Source organism: Terrapene carolina, unplaced genomic scaffold, assembly GCF_002925995.2.
Source record: "Terrapene carolina triunguis isolate 2854851 unplaced genomic scaffold, T_m_triunguis-2.0 Scaffold629, whole genome shotgun sequence".
Classification (NCBI taxonomy): domain Eukaryota; kingdom Metazoa; phylum Chordata; order Testudines; family Emydidae; genus Terrapene; species Terrapene triunguis.
Genome location: NW_020664980.1, coordinates 8,066,068 through 8,078,395, shown reverse-complemented (window position 1 = coordinate 8,078,395; position 12,328 = coordinate 8,066,068). Strand labels below are relative to the sequence as shown.

The 12,328-nt window shown below is 41.6% G+C and overlaps 1 protein-coding gene across 1 annotated transcript; it reads right to left on the bottom strand.

Moving 5' to 3' along the window:
* Positions 1 to 411: 411 nt before the first annotated feature.
* UBE2B (ubiquitin conjugating enzyme E2 B) lies at positions 412 to 11,059 on the bottom strand. The gene is made up of 6 exons (XM_026659317.1): positions 10,896 to 11,059; positions 6,609 to 6,689; positions 5,746 to 5,771; positions 4,129 to 4,218; positions 2,149 to 2,237; positions 412 to 976 (listed from the first exon to the last, which is right to left on the bottom strand). Exons 1-6 carry the CDS (start codon positions 10,937 to 10,939, stop codon positions 848 to 850), a joined length of 459 nt encoding a protein of 152 aa, XP_026515102.1. The 5' UTR covers positions 10,940 to 11,059; the 3' UTR covers positions 412 to 847.
* Between the last annotated feature and the right edge of the window lie 1,269 nt (positions 11,060 to 12,328).

Here is a 12,328-nt window from a genome sequence, read left to right as displayed (position 1 = left end):
TTATACATGTATGTAACAGTGATACTAATAAAGCTTGTATTAGTGAGAAAAAGGATGGCCTACGGGCCAAAACACAGGACAGAGTCAGATGATATGGGTTCTGTTTGCAGCTGTGCCACTGACTTGCAGTGTGACTTTAGACAAGTCACTTATCTATGCCTCAGTTTCCCCATTTGTAAAATGGGGCAGATACTTCCCTACCACATATGAGCAAGAAGACTTTCAGGACCAAATTAAGCTCCAGTGTAGGTAGACATGTCTCCACTGAAGACTATTAATGAGTTACACATCACAGCAAAGTTTTCCTCATATTTGTAAAGTGCATAATATTAGCATTTATCAAGAGAAAAAAGATTCAACACTAAAACTAAGCCCTTTGAAAGAGATACAAAAGAAAGTAACAAAAGAATGTCTTGCACTGAGGTTATGTATTTAACAGTTTTACATGTTTTATATATAAAAACTTTAAGTGCTTTTCTCCAATTTAAAAATCTAAAGAATTCAAAAATAAGGCATTCAATATTTGAAAAAGTACAGATTTACAAAATGTGTATATTCTTTCATGAAAACTCCACATCAACATTATACACTTGGAAAAAAAATACAAACAGGATATATTACAAATTTATGTAGCAATAACTTAGTTCATACCATGCAATAAAAAGTACATTAATCAAGATACACAAGCTTTTAAAGTTTCTAAACTGAAGGGCTTAATTTTTTTGCAAACATGTTTGTATGCAAATCCTTAGAACTTGTGGCACTTAAAATTTCTGGTAGCCTTTCTACTGAGTGTTAAATTGTACACAATGATTATGAGGAGGAAGATTAACAAAGTAGTCATCTATTATGAATCGTTCCAGCTTTGCTCAACAATAGCTGAAACTCTTTTCTCATATTCACGTTTGTTTTCCTGATAAAGTTGTGCTGCCTGACTGTTTGCAGGACTGTTTGGATTAGGTTCATCAAGCAGAGACTGTGAGAGGACGGGGAAAGAAAAAAAAAAATGAGATACTTGGACCATTATGTTCTAGATAGTAATTTCATTTAAAAAAACCCACACACCATGGGGAACAACAAGATGTTGATTTTACAACTAGCTCAAGCCCTGTACTCCTGGGGGAATTCTGTGCCACAATGCAGAATTTCATGTTCCTCCCCGACAGAATTGGGGCTGCAGAGTTGCTGACTGCCACTAGGGGCCGCTGGACTCTGCAGAGCCCGGCTCACAGTAAGTTTAGCACCCAGCCTCCTCATTCTCCCTGGGATGGAAGAGGGCCTGGGAGACCCAGGTCTGGCAAAGAGTGAGGAAGAGCAGGGCTGCACCACACCACATATCCAGCTGGAACAGTAAAGAAGCTGAGGGGAGTAAAGGCTCTGGGGGTGAGGATGTCTAGGTCAGGGGGTGCCACACCTCTGGGGGGAGGAGGGTGCGGGTATCTCTGGGGGCCCCACACATCCCCCTCCAAGACTCCCCAACTGGAACTAGGTTATCATAGGGTTTCTTTAACTATCTACTTCTGAGGAATCTCTTTTGTTGTTGTGTGTATTGTTGACATATTTGTTGACAGGTATTTTGAAATAAATTACCAAAATAATTGACAATGGAGTGATTACATTGTGTTATTTTGACAAATAAAATATGCAGATTTTTGCAGAATTTTAAAATATTGTGTGCATAATTTTTCATTTTTTGGTGCAGAATTCCCCCAGAAGTAGCCCTAACATATGAAATAGTTCCATCCTAAATTAATGCAGCCCAAGTAGCTGGCTTCCAGTAATACTGGCTCTTTAACGATTTCAGAAGCATAACGAAACATAGGCTTCAAAATAAAAGAGTTAACATTTCTCTCACACACCCTGGCCTTAAATACACAAACATTACTGTCACATCTGGAATAATAATGATCAGAAAAATGAATCCAAATCAATGTCCTCCTATAAGCATTCCCTGATGGGATTATTTTTATTGCTTAGAAATAAAGTGAATATATAGTTCATCAACTAACTAGTCTTTAAAATAAGCTTAAAAGCTCTTGATTACTTTTCAGTACATTTCATTGGGGTTGATGCTGTCTGTTTATTTCACAGTGTCATCGGTTTTGCGAAGGAGGGTAATCATCATATACTTAGCTTGCTAAAAATTACCTGAATTGAAGTTAAAATAGATGAAACATCATACGTTGGACTCCAGCGATTCTGAAGGATGTCTAAACATATGCTACCATCCGCATAAACTGTAAACAGAACATAGAAATTATTTAAAACTCTGGCCATTTTTAATTTGTTGTGATTAAACACTGCATGAATGGATGCACTATTTATATTGGAATGTGACAATTCAGTTTCACTGAACATTTTAGGAAGCATGATAAAGGGAAATAAAGTGTACTTCTGAGGAGAGCATTTTCTGTAAGAATCTGACACCAGTTTTATACCTTGTATTTAGGGGAAAATACTGAAAGCAAACAAAGTATGTAACATAAGAGGAGAGGAAGGATGGTCCAGGACTTAGGGCTCTAGCCTGGAATGTGGGAGCTCTGGCTTCAATTCCCTCCTCCATTTGTATGAACTTGGGCAAGTCATTTAGTCTCTCTGTGACTCAGTTTCCTATCTGTAAACCAGAGATAACAGTATTTTCCTATTTCACAGAGGTGTTGAGGATAATTATGATAAAAGATTGTGAGGAACTCAGATACTATGATAATAAGGGCCATATGAAGTACCTAAAAAAGAGATACTGGAATTCTTTATGTTTCACAGTGGGGAGAAAGAAATGAGTAGGCAGATTTGAATTTGGGTAGGGTATGCCTACATTTCTCATGGCCCATGTGATGGAAGAATCATCCCGGTGCTACATATGCCACAGTGCTGAATCAAACTGATATGATGCCAGTGATCTTCACTCAGTGTTTGCCCAACAGGAGCACTAGTATTCTAGAGCAGCAGAGGTATAATTACACTCCTTTGCTGCTTCTTAGAGAAGGGGAAAAATACAGCTTATCTACCCCTCACACCAAGTGTCTTGTGTAGTGTCTCTGGAGCATGACTAGAGAAGCACTAAGGACCCAATCCTGCTCCCAGTGAAGTTAAGATTCCTGCTAACTTGAATTGGTGCAGGATCGTGACACATATGCATACATAAAGCAAGTAATCCTGATGAAAAAGGGGAACAGAGAAAAAAAAATAGGAGCAAAGGAGAGATGCACACAATGCTCCGGCGATCAATGTACCGGGGGTCGATTTAGCAGGTCTAGTGAAGACTTGCTAAATCGACGGCAGAGCGCTCTCCGGTCGACCCCAGTACTCCACTAGGAACAAGAGGAGTAAGGTAAATCGACGGGAGAGTGTATCCTGTCAACCCAGCACAGTGTAGACACTGCAGTAAGTTGACCTAAGCTACATTGACTCCAGCTAAGTTATTCATGTAGACAGCCTCAGGTAGCTAGTGACAGGTACCAGGGTCTGAATTCAGTCCCTTGCTGCTCAGGCCAGCAATACTTCAGAAGTAGTTCATTCAGTTTTTAAGAGAGTAAGTATATCATCATTCTAGCAGGCTGAAGGAGCAGCTTTGATAAGCTTTGTTTAAAATAAGAAAAAAAGAAAACAAAACAAAACAAACCACCAAGGTCTCCTCTGCCAAATAGAAGATTGCCACTATTCAAGACAGGTAGTTGCAGTGGAACAAGGAAGTAAAAAGGATTATACAAAAGACCTTCCTAAAAAAGAAGGAGCAGAAGAAAAAAATAAAAAGAGGGAAAAAAATTAAGTGTTTGATTTTAGTGAGAGCAGGAGACAAGAGACCCAGAAATAAAGCATCTTGCTAAAATGGAAAGTTCTCAGAAACCTACATTGGTTATAAGAGAGTAGGATATCAATAGTCTTCCAAGATATTTCATTTCCTCACTGGCTAATATTTGCATTAGCTAACAAGACTACACAATGATTACAGAATGCAGAAGTAGCTTCTTCTAACTAAAACTTTCCTGGCATCAGGATTTTTACTGAACATCTGATATACTGTATATCTACTTTGAAAAAAAATGTTTAACATTGCTGAGCTTCAGGCTGTGATATCACAATATCCTATTCTATATTTGTTTTGGCAAAATAAGTATGAATACTCACCATTCGGATGAAACATTTTTGATAAAAACCTAACAGTTGGAGGCTTATTTGGATATTCTTCTGAAAATTCTATTATTAGTTTAAAAGTACCTGTCCAAGAAAGCAAAACACAAAAACATCATGTAACTATAATTGTATCAAAACATCTTTGTGAACACTTGACAACGTGATATTTGTATTTCAAATGCCAATAAAACTAATACGTATTGCTATGAACAAAAATAGCATCAGCATCTTTGTAAAATTTAGAGGAGCCTACTCAATACACAGGAAAGCAACTATTTAAATAGCGTACAACTTCAGTTATCTAAAAATTGTAACTGACACTTAGTTCAGACCACTGGAGGATTTTCTAGGTTATTACCAGATGCCAGGGAGGTGACACTGCATTTGGATAACAGGAAGTTTTGGACAACTGTATGTGACCAATAGTTTAAAAAAAAAAAAAAAAAAAAAGAGAGAGAGAGAGCGCGCACTAATCTGCCATTTTTTTCAGCTAAAAATTCTACATGTGGTTTGTTTTGACAGTTTTGGGGATTCAGTGAATCAGAAGGTAAGTTTTCCTGCCTGGAAACACTTCTAAAGAAGAACTTTTTTTAAAGGAGAACTACTGAATTTCTGTTGACACCATTAATCAACAATTTAAAAATAACAACTATCATCACCCACTAGCTATTTTAGTGTCTCTTCAGTAGGCCTGACCTTCCAGTGCTTAGTCATTGAAATCTATGGGAGTTTGACCTAAAAATGGACTATGGCTGAGCCCAGTACATTAAAAGATGGATTTTTATAAGAAATGGCTTCAACTTTTAAAACTTGAGACTGATTTACTGAAAAATATTTATTAAGGACCAGTGAATATGTATGCCACTTATCACGAATTTCAACCAATTTCCATCCACTTCCACCCAACCTCTCCCTTCCCCCCTCCACACACCCACCCACCAAGCTATTTTCTGACTTGCAAGAAAACTAGAAAGCCCCCTTCTTAATGACCATTCCTTGCAGAACTGAAACCACCCCCCCTTTCTGCATATACAGTAGATATTACACTTATACAGTTCTTTCGTGTTTGTTTACAATTGATCTTTTTCATTAAAACAATTTTATACAGAGATCACGTCAAGATTATTTCCTCTTGCTCTTAATGAAATCTGATTCACCTTTGTGTTGTATCATGTGCTAAAGACAAAGCCATACGTAACCAGAGACTGTGAAAATCTTTGTGATTAGGCATAAGACATATGAAACAGTCTGATGGTATTAGCCTTCAGCATCTCCTACTGAACATTCCACTCTCCCTGTATATAAACACTTCTAGATATGGCCACTGCTTCACAGGTTTACAGTTACTCATCAACCACTGCAGAGACAAGATAATGCACTGGCACGAGTTTTGGTCAAAATACAGTAGTCTCTGTTAGACAGCAAGCCCTTACCAACTCACATTGTTTGTTGGCTTGCTTTTTCTAGTTCAAAATTAAGTTCTGTGTGTATTGTGGCTTAAAAAAAAACCCCAACATACAACATTTTATATATACAAAATACAAAAATCCTTCTTAAAAGCAATGCTGGGACCATTTATGAAAGAAGGGAATAAAAAAATTAGCTACCTACCATCCTCAAAAGGGGTACCTTCTGGCCTAGAAATAAAAAATATAAACAAATATATTATCTATTTTTACACAGGCACCCACACCTCCCCCATCCCCTTCAAATTAGAAATAGGGGGTGGGGTGGGGGGAGTAAATAATTAAGATGTAACTCCTTGATATTTCCCAGGATACGCAAAGTACTCTCCTATTAAACTGGTAACTTAGTTTTTAATCCAGAAATTGGATTTCTTACAATTGATCCAGGACAATAACTGTATTTCATAAAATGGGGATGACCAGAATCAATGGGCAGATGCAGATTCCACTAAAACTGCAATAAGGTCACTAGCAAAGTACTAAGATTTATGATAAAATACTGAATTGGTTCCCAATCCGTGAGATACCTAATGTAACTAGACAAGTTCTGCCCACAGAATTGTATTGTAAACCAATCTGGTCACTGCTAACACATCTAAATTTGTCTGCAAAGGGCATGGAATTCTTATGTGCTTCTCAGGGGGAACCCTGCCTTTTCTTGTTTTCCTACCCAATCTTCAACATAACAATCTCCTTGCTTTCACTATGAATTGATACAAAATTTTAAAAAAGACAAGAAAATGGACATTATAAGGCTACAGCAGGACAAAAAAGTAGCTGCTTTCCTTGTGTGCTCTACTACACCTCAGTATTCAAGGCTACAGACCAAAGAAACCTATTTCCTCATCAAAACATACTTACTAATTTTTGCCAGTTTGTCTCAAACTCAGCATTTTGACTTAGTACATGCACATAGTCTCAAGCGTTTTCACAGAATCAGCCATTATCTAACTTATATTTAACCATTTAGTATTATCTTCTCTACAGTGAGCAAAAGTCTTCACTTACCCAAATATAACTGCATTCCATTGCATAATGTTATTCTCAGATGGTGCACCACTGACACCCACAGGAGGGTCTTCTTGCAATCTAACAATTAAAAAAACAGAATATGAAAAGATATACATGTTAAATATATATATTACGCACACACACAAAAACACAAGCAAAACAGGATAATACTCAGATAGAAACGTGTAAGCATATCCAGAATTTGTACCCATTTCTCCTTCAGGACTAGAGAATTCAGGCTGTGGTTTGGAACACAGACTACATACTTCAGTGTTATATGCACATTAAATATTCCAGAGACAGAAGCCCACCAAGGGATGCAGATCAGGATTTTCTCTTCAAATATTTTGTCAATATATAAAGACAGATCAGCACTAAATAAATAAGTGAAGCATATGTTTCCTCACGCATGGAACACAGCATCAAATACAAGAGCAGTTATGAAACATCTTGTACATCTGGTTTAAAACACCGCATAGCAAATGATGAAATAAGCATTCAGAACGACACCCGCTGGCTACAGCAGTGAAGAGAAAATGATGTATAACCACAAATTGACACATCTATACTGTAACTACTGTGGAAACCAACCAATTATATTTGTGTGATGCACACATTGGAAACTAGTAGAAGGGAACACAGATCAGGTTTTTCTCATGTTTTTAATACTATATGGACCAAATTTAGCCAGGCCACACAGGCCTATTTTGGCTAGTAACCTGTTCTCTCAGCATGCTCAGTTCAGACAAGTTAAATGTCAACAGCATGAGCTACCTACCACTTTGGCCAGGAAGAGAAGGAATGTGCACTTCAGAGATAGCTTTGGCATTTAAATCAGGACAAAGTTTCACACACTGCACTGTGGGAAGGTCTTTAACTACAGAGAATTTGTGGTGTGGCCTGAACTGGAAGCTTAACTTGTTTGAACAGAGTCCAGAGATATTTAAGAGCTAGGAACAATATGGTATTTATAGCATTCACATTCCTTTTCTACAAGCAAAACTAAAAGCTGTAATTAAATTAATATTTCTCTGTAATTGTATTCAAAGGGAAGAAAAAAATCAGTATTCAGGTATGTAATCTGTCAAATCCCTTTCTCATCACCACCTTGTTGGTCACTGTACAAAGTTTACATTCAAACAGTAATCAGAGTTCATGGCCGCACAGATAAGCTGAATGGTCCTGGCTGCTATGTCACCCTAAAAGAAACAGGAAACAAACAAAAAATATTCCCCACTCACTTAAGACAAGACTCTGACATTTTAAAGATATGTGATCTCAGTTTGCAGGCATAAGATGGATAGATTACATGCCTGATCGATTCCATTCCATGTTTTAATGTATTTATTTAGATGTACTTTCCCCTCATATGTAAAATCTCCACTTCACCTCCAATTTTAACAAAATAAAATAAAATAAAAAAATCACTGCTTCCAACAGCTATTCCTTTTCATGGGTATCATAATTACTTTAATTTTTACCCTCTATGTGACCCACTACAAGCAAAAAGATTTAATATCCTATTTTCATTTAACGGGAACTAAAAAATGTTATGCTCAAATAATGCAATATCCAGATGCAATGGGTGAATTAAGTAGCGTCTAAAGCTCAACTCAGAGGTTCCTAGCTTTGTAGGTTCAAATCAGGCTTTTAATATTGTATTACAAGGCTATGTGAAGCTACAAATGCATATCATACACATATGACCATGGTTTACGGATGTAATACTGTGGTACCTGCAAATACAATTATACCTAAAAAGGAATACTATTAAAGTTGACTCATTTCCAATAATTTATCAGCCACGTTAATTCAACATATCATGTTGAAACAAAGCATACAATTTAAAGCCCATAACAATTAGCTTATAAAAGGCTTTTCTACATGTATAATAGATGTTGTACATAACACATGTAATTAAATGACAAACTGGAACAGTTGTTCCAGAGTGTCTGTAGTTCAGCACTTACCATTTTTAAACTGAATATAACTACCGTACTTTTTTCGCTAATGCATAGAAAAAGGTCCTTGTTTACAAACATTTTTAAACAATGTGTGACAAACTATCAACCAGAATAGCATATCCATGAATCCAGAAATGTTTAGTAGTTCTATGTGCCCATCTTGGTGCCCATCTTGAGACAAGCCAGAGGTGCCAACAACCTGATGCTTTTATTCACTTCAGCTGGAGTTGTTGATCTTCAGCACTGGGAGGATGGGGGCAAGGAGGGTGGAAGACCAAGCAAAGTACCTCAAGACAGGTACCCAAAAACGGAGGCCCAAAAAATGAGGGAAACTCTGAAAATGTTAGCTTTATTGACTAAGCATTTCACTTCTAGGCTCACAAAAAAGTTACAAAAACCAACTAGAGAATGTTGATGTGTGATCTCCAGAGGTGTTTTAAAAAAAAAAAAGATCTTAAGTCTTTGAATAATGAGAGTATATTTGAAACCTGCATAAATATTTACAGGCTCAATATTTCCTCCTCTGTCAAGTTCCAGCCTGAAGCAAAGTTTGACATCATACAGCCAGTTCCCTTAAATTAGAGGGTTATTGCATCATGGAATCACTGATATAATCAGAATGTACTGCTTTAAATGTTATAACTAAGTGTTTGGTCTATAAACAGTGGCCTTTAGAAATAATACAGGTTTCCTAACAGAACCACAGGCATTACACCTCTACCCCGATATAAAACGAATTCGGATATAATGCGGTAAAGCAGCGCTCCGGGGGGGCGGGGCTGCGCACTCTGGCAGATCAAAGCAAGTTCGATATAACGCGGTTTCACCTATAACGCGGTAAGATTTTTTGGCTCCCGAGGACAGCGTTATATCGGGGTAGAGGTGTATAATGAAAGGCTCTTTGGACATTTCTCATGCAAGCTGTTGACAGAGAAAGGAGAGTGGCCACTGTTTTAAAGACATAAGCACCAACTTCTATCCATAGATGCCTCCAGATGTCAGCATACATTAAGAAGTAGAGAACTTTGGAGGAAGTAACCCTGAACAAAAACAAAAGCAGTGTCGGAGAAAAACTGCTTCCACAGCAGCCTCCTTTCTACAGAGGCAGAGATTCAACTAATCCCTTTAGTAGGGCAGGATATTTTAACTTTCTTATCAAGGTGTGTGTGTGTAGGAACAGCATTTATCATATAGACCCAAACTGGCTCAGCATCCCTGCCCCAAAGAGTACAGGGGGAAAAGACTGCTGGTCCGGTAGTCCTGACCCCAGTAACAGAGCTTTGACAAACCAGCATTTTGCCCTCTTACCAGCATTAAGAGAGATTTTTGCATTCCTTGAGAGCAGACAATCCAGAAAGTGAAAAGATTGTTCCTGTATTATTAAGTCTCCCTTTCAAAGAACAGTCCAGCATGGGGGAGGGGAAAGGGGACAAAGATAAATAAAGCAGATTAAATCCTAAACATGGAGAAGCCCTATACTGGTGCACATACTTGATACATTGGAGAATTTAGGGATTCAGTGTAGTCCAGTGAATAGGGCTCTAGACTGTGGGAGTCAGCAGACTGGATTCTATTCCTAGCTCTGTTACTGACTTTGGGCAAGTCACTTCACCTCTCCGGGCCTCAGTTTCCCCAAGTACGACACAGACAGCAATACCTACCTGTCCTTTGAGCTCAGTGGCTGGAGAGGGCTGTACAAGAGCCAAGTGTCACTCCTGGACTCCAGAGCATGGCAGGCCGACCCGGAGGCAGATACCCGAGACACCTGACGGGTCCGCCTGCCCCCGGCTTTACACCTGGGCAACGCCCGCACAGCTCGCCAGGCCCCGAGGCCTTGTGGATTTGTTTTGGCAGCTCCTGTGCGCCAGCCTCGGGGCCGCTCCCTAGGCCTGACTCAGCCCAGCTCACAGCGCCGACCCCAGCCCAGCAGCGGAGTGGAACAGGACAGGGGAACCCCCTGCGCTGCCACTCCGCCCCCAAGCCAGGGAGCGCCCACAGCTGCTCCCACCCCGCAGCAACAAGGGGCTAGCTGCCGGGTAGCCCGCCGAGCCCCAAGGTACACGGCCCTGGGGTGGGGGTGCCAGGGGGCTCCTAGTCCTCTCCCCACCGCACGCAACGCAGCCCCAGGAGCTTGGAGCAGCGCCCGCGGGGAGGCTCCTGCCTGGGCCAGGAGGGGCCTGCTCCACGCAGGGCATGGCGGGACGCCAGGGAGACCCACTGGGGGGGCATGAGGGGAGCCCCTGTGCTCCCTCGGGCGGGCACGACCCCGGCACGCACCCCCCGGGGAGGGCTGGGGAGCCGGCCAAGGCGAGACGCTCACCTCTTGAAGTCCCTCATGAGCCTCCGCCTGGCCGGAGTGGACATGATCCTCTCTGGGAAAAGAGTCCCTGTCCCCAGGAGCCTCAGCACCGCTCACAGCGCGGCGGTCTCCCTCCCCAGCCTGCAGCAGTGACGGCGGCACAAACAACCCTGCAATGGCGTCTCCCTCCGCCTGGGGGAGGGAAAGTCACAGGCCCCCTCTGCGACCGTACCACTACTTCTGGTGGGGAGAGGGGGTGCGCGCGTGTCCGCCCTCCGAACGTACCACTGCGCCGGCCGCGGGGGGAGGCAAGCCGCCGACGTTCTAGCCCCAGAACCTGCCGCGGCCCGGAGTAGGGACGTGCGCCGTCAGCGGATCTCTTCGCGAGCCCAGCCCAGCCCGGCTGCCGGGGGGGGTGCCCTGGAGGCAGGAGAACGCTCTGAAGGCACAACTCAGTGTCTAACCGGTTCCCTGCGCTTTAGAAACGTATGCATAATGCACACAAACACGGGTGAACTAGAGGTGCTGCCGCACTGCTGGCTTGAAGTGGTTTCCAGGGTTTACTGTTTGGTTCAATGGCTCTCAGAGCCCCCCATTATACAAATTGTGCCAGCAGGACTGCACACAGAGAAATAGGCCCCTGCCCTAGGTACATCCTCAGCGGCCTTGGCAAATTCCTGCCTAGCCTCACCTGCCAGGTGGGCAGGTGGGCACGCCAGCTTAAGCCTTCACAGCTCCATAGGGCGAGCAGAGGGCAAAGTGGGCTGCAGCTCCCTCCCCCTGCCTTTTCTGCTTTGGAAGTGGACTGAGTTCAACCAGAGGATGACATTTTTATTCCAAAATAAGAACATCCACCCATGTGGAGCTATTTGAGAGTAGCTATTCTGCTGTAAATTCACACCCCATCTTATCCCAAAAGGCCTTTCGTTTCATGTGTAAACCAGCCCCCATAGGGGCTATCAGGCACAGGGCATAGTTAATGCGGCTTCCAGCACAGTCCTCAAGAAGCAGATGCTACTGAAGCCATGCCTACACTACAGTGACTATACTGGTATAGCAACATCGCCCCAGCATAACCCAGTAGTGAAGACACAGCCTACGCTGACAGAAGAGGTTTGTCCATTTGTGTAAGAACACCACCTCCCTGAGACGGATTGCCACCCCTCCAGGATTGGCCTGGAGTCTCCAGGAATTAAAGATTAATATTTAAGTAAAGATTATGGCATGTGATTAAATCTCCAACCAAAATTGGCAACCTTATCCTTGGAACCCACAGAAACCCGTTCACAATGAAATGGGCACTCTATGGCAATTAAAGTGTGGAGCAGAGAAGCAGCTGCACTGAATCATAGTCCATATTTAAAATTTAGGTTGACGTTGCCACATCGCTCAGGGGTGTGAAAAATCCACACTCCTGTATGATGTAACCTAGCCTTTAGTGTGGACGTTGACCT

Excerpts from the sequence above, each read along its gene's own strand:
- UBE2B (XM_026659317.1), bottom strand. The coding sequence starts at position 10,939 with ATGTCCACTCCGGCCAGGCGGAGGCTCATGAGGGACTTCAAGAG. Across the intron at positions 6,690-10,895 it reads CTCATGAGGGACTTCAAGAG|ATTGCAAGAAGACCCTCCTG; the intron begins GTGAGCGTCTCG and ends TTTAATTGTTAG. Across the intron at positions 2,238-4,128 it reads AAAAATGTTTCATCCGAATG|TTTATGCGGATGGTAGCATA; the intron begins GTGAGTATTCAT and ends TTCTGTTTACAG.